This window comes from Saccoglossus kowalevskii, chromosome 14, assembly GCF_978046115.1.
Source record: "Saccoglossus kowalevskii chromosome 14, keSacKowa6.1, whole genome shotgun sequence".
NCBI classification, from domain to species: Eukaryota; Metazoa; Hemichordata; class Enteropneusta; family Harrimaniidae; genus Saccoglossus; species Saccoglossus kowalevskii.
The window spans coordinates 13655264-13659799 of record NC_140654.1 but is presented as its reverse complement, the minus strand read 5'-3'; the positions used below and the strand labels follow the sequence as shown (position 1 = coordinate 13659799).

Sequence of the window (4536 nt, the reverse complement as noted above, 5' to 3'; positions counted from 1 at the left end):
TGAGCAAGGCTAACCGAGTCGTGACCTCGATGTGGTTCGTATAATTTATTTTATGTGGCCCGGTTTATAAATGATATGGCGATGACATTACATCAACATAGTTGAAGACAGCAACTATGTAAATTTGGGGTTGATTATTCACAACTTGATTATGTTGTCATATTTTGTCTACTTCAGAAAATTATGGCAAACTTGAAAATTCAAACATCATCAAAGTATACATGATTATCTATGTTTTAAAATAACCATTATCTTCAATTACGCCCTTCAGTCACGGGTGGTGGGGGCGTTTCAAACTTAAAGGGCGGTAGTCGTCGAGCCACGCATGCGTGAGATATACTCGTACGAGTCTCATATAAACAAAGATGGCGACATTATCAAACTTTAATTAGATGTTTTTTAGGTGATTGGAAGGTATTGAAGGAGTTACCCGCGGTAATTGGTGCTAGTGGCACCCAGGCCAAACTTCATACTTTCCATTGGGAGAAAAAAATCAATGTTTATCAGTACTAATGTCGCACATGCGCAGCACGTGGCCACCGCCCTTTAAATATCTCCCAGAGTTTGTGTCCAATCTATTTGTAATTAGCATACTATATTAACGTTTCTATAAACATGAGCCTACAGTTGTTTTGATATTGTTTGAGCATCCTGAGCCGAATTATTGAAGTGTTGAATTCTTTGAATAAACTTACATATGCGGTTAACCCAGTTTGACACAAGAGAACAGCAGAACAATCCCAGATTTATTGTACTACGTGCATGGTATGTGATTACTTTTATTACTTTTTTTTCTGAAAGCATTGCTGGTTTTTTAATATACATAATTTTGGGGATGGTGACTAAAACGTTGAATATTACTATTCGCGTAATTCGATCTCGGGATAAAATACGAAATAAAACTAATCAAAACGCAGTGTAGAGTCCTTTTGGTGAAAATCGGTTGCACAGATAGCACTTCAATATCGCATGTATACTTAGATGCGTCGGGGATCAACCACTTGTAATCACTGGGGTCGTTGGAAGGGTTTGACCAGTACATACACTTTTCTGAGGTATTATGTGAATATTTGATTGAATACTAATATGTTTACTAGTACAGTAATATTTGTTATTTATATTGAATAAATTGGGTGAATATTACCACGTGTCATAATGCGTCTTACAGTACTGGAAGTTTACTTTCTTGGTAGGACGGACCATGTAGGTTGGACCATGTTGGGACAGTAAAACAGAGCGTATTCGTATATTCCGGAAATGACGTAACGCCACTTCAACTGCGCATGACTTAGAGAAAATTCCGTGTACCAGGTTTTCATTATATTATAATACGACAACATGTATGGTTTACATAAAAATTAATTAATGACGTCACAGATGTTCAATGTCAAGAGTATCAAAAAAAAGTGTTAAGTAAAGCCATTTGTTTCGTTTGGAGGATGGTTTATTATTTAAATAATAATGTTTTGTGTTCGATTCTTATTAGGGAATGGAAAAAATTCTGAAGGAGAATAACCAAACATTTCAAAATCCATTTTGTAAATCTTGTATAAATTCCATATTTGGTCATCAGAAATCGTACTGAAATAGCGGAGAAGATTATCGGTGGTCGAACTGTTGGTGGCGGTGCGCGAGGATTTTTTCGGATACGATAGTGTGGAACCGATCTCATGAAACAAGTACTCCGAGTCCTCGTGGATCGTTTCTAAATGTCCAATAATATCGTAATCGATGTTGCATGGGAAACATAACAAGTGCATCGGTCTGAAATGGGAGTTCCATGTCTCAGTCGGTTCCTTTGTTTTGATGAGGTAGTCCACGAAGTTGTGAAAGTTCATAGTCGACGAGTTCGACTCGGTTATCTGTTGCATCTTTGAAAGGAGCTCGCTTATTAGCCGCCGGTCAGGTCTTCGATCGAGCTTTTGGGCGAACAATGACACTAGGCGGGTGAATGGATGTCGCACGACCACGAATCGGATAAACTCTCCCACTCGTCCGGATCCCACTAATTTGTTATATTCGCGTAGACCCCCATAGTGAGCCCGTCTGTATAGATTGATTTCCCTCCACCCGATGACGTCATCTTGTTTGAATTGACCAGAAAGAACAAGTAAAGTCTTGAACCAGTTTGTGCAGCCAACTTTCGGAATAGCGCAATATATAAACTTGTGTTTCTGGCTGATATATAAATTGTGAAGAGGAAGTTTATGGCGATGCTTCTTGAACCTGTTTTCATATTTTTCACACGCCTGATATATTTTATCTCGTCTTGACTGGTATATGCTAGTTCGGTCATCGTACCCCTGCAAGAAAATAATTCATTTTCAGTGATGGCTCTGCCGACTCAAAAACCAAATGGTTCTAATTCCAATGCGACATTTTCAACACATGTAAAGTGAAATACATTGTTTACTATGGTGGCCAATGGCGACAATCGATATGCCAACTCCAGCAACTTTCCCCGATACATAGGCAAGTTTCCAGTCTACTTAGCAACTTCCACGATATGTAAGCAGTTGTCTCGCCGACTTAGTAACTTCCGCGATATGAAAGCAAGTTTATCGCCGACTTAGCAAGTTCCGCGCCGACTAGGCAACTTTCGCGTCGACTTAGCAACCGATACGTAAGTAGGTTTCACCTTCTTTACTAAACATGTCCAAGGTAACCGAGTCGAGTATTATACTGGGTCTAGCGATTGTCCAACGAAAACGTGCATTCCCGTATCAGGTCATTAAATACGTCCAAATATGGTACCGATGACCTGGAGTTTCACCTTTCAAAATGGCGTCAGTGCTCGCTGAATGTGTATCTGTCATACCAGAGAGCTGGTCTCCCTGGTCTTACGCATTGGCTTCTTTAACCAATGAGAATTTTACCGTATAGTTTGTTGTTGTTGTTGTTGTTGTTGTTGTAAATAATGGAATAGTGGTAATTTTAAGATAAGATCCAGAGGGTCTCCATAGCATTTAAAACTTCATACCTGAAGACTTAAAGCGGGGGAGTCGTCACCTGCGCATGCTTCAGATGGCCATAGCGTGTTTACAAAACAAGCGTGAGCCCTCAAGTCTTTAGCGTGTGTTGTTATCATCGCCTGGGACTCAATTCCCGTGCGTGCGCAGGTGACGACCCTCCCGCTTTAAGTCTTTTAAATGCAATTTATCATGAGTGTTGTTTTTTTGTTTTTTTGTGATTCATGCACGTCAGTGTTTTTTGACTAACATGTGTGTGTACTACTAATAAACGGTGCTGGGTGAAGGCAAACAATCTTAACTGATGCCTACGGGGCTAAATAAATCTGTCATTTCATTTTATAAACAGCAAACACAATATGGCTCAATAAAAAAAAAAAAAAAAACGCCTGTGGCCACCTCAAGTTGATAAGTCGGTGAGAAACATGATTTCGTATCACGGAAGTCGGCGCGCAATTTGCTAAGTCAGCGAGAAAACTGCTTAGGACGTTTGTCGCTATGGGCCAAGAGATTCGAATGCGCTGCACGACTACGACATTTTAATTTGTAGCTGGTGCAGTGACTCATGAAAAACCTAGATTTGTAAAGCCGGGGGCTTCACCTGTAACTATGCGATAGAAGTACTGAAAAAGAATGCTAATTTACCAAGGAGGAGACAAGAGTCTGTGTAATGTTGGCAGGTAATAACTCCCCGGGCTCCGAGTCCACCAAAGAATAATTTTCCGACGTCAACAACGTAGCGCCGATATGGTCTTTATAGTGAACTGGCGTCAGGACATCATACACGTCATCTGAAAGTCATTAGCAATTAGTAGTACATTTATTAATTTGTATTTTAGGCTATTCCTTCCCTTTACCAAGCTAATCAGTAAAATACCGAATTCGATCAAATCAAAATCCCGATACCTTTTTTGTCCAATCGAAGACAGGAAAACAATTGACCTTTGGTACTTTGTGAATCAGAAACGTTTATGTTTTCCCTCGTTCGATTCACTTCAAAGCGTACTGAAAAATGAGGTCAGCTTATAATAGAATATCGTGAATCAGAGTTAATTTATACTCACCGCTGTAAACTACAAACGCCACTGTTACGATGAAGCAAAGAATACCTGAACCAATAAAACGCTTAGAACTTGGCTGAATCATGCGAGTGTCGATAGAACGCAACTGAGAGAGAGAGAGAAATAGAGTTGTCGCACACACATTGCGAGAGTTAAGTCCGAGTCGGAAAAAAAACAATTGTATCTAATTTGCATATAGCAATAGAGACTGCAGGTGTATGTCCATGTGTTGTGGCACTTGGTATTTACTCAGAAACGGAATCAAATGGGTTTAAATGAAATCCCGGGACAGATTCGAATAAAATATTTTGTAGGTGGTAACCAATAACCTTCACTGGACGCCAGTTGACCTGTGCTGATTTATCGCTACGAAAATATGCAAACTTTTTTAAAGCGCGGTGGTCGTCGCGCAGCGCGTGTTTGAATTTCATGTAAATAAACAATGTATTTTACACGCGTTGTATACGTCGCTATGAGTCCATATCGAACAGGACGCGGCACGACGA

General features: G+C 39.9%; 1 protein-coding gene across 1 annotated transcript; it reads right to left on the bottom strand.

Moving 5' to 3' along the window:
* Positions 1-745: 745 nt before the first annotated feature.
* LOC102806298 (carbohydrate sulfotransferase 11-like) lies at positions 746-4189 on the bottom strand. The gene is made up of 3 exons (XM_006821708.3): positions 4034-4189; positions 3615-3760; positions 746-2303 (listed from the first exon to the last, which is right to left on the bottom strand). Exons 1-3 carry the CDS (start codon positions 4113-4115, stop codon positions 1452-1454), a joined length of 1080 nt encoding a protein of 359 aa, XP_006821771.1. The 5' UTR covers positions 4116-4189; the 3' UTR covers positions 746-1451.
* Positions 4190-4536: the final 347 nt, after the last annotated feature.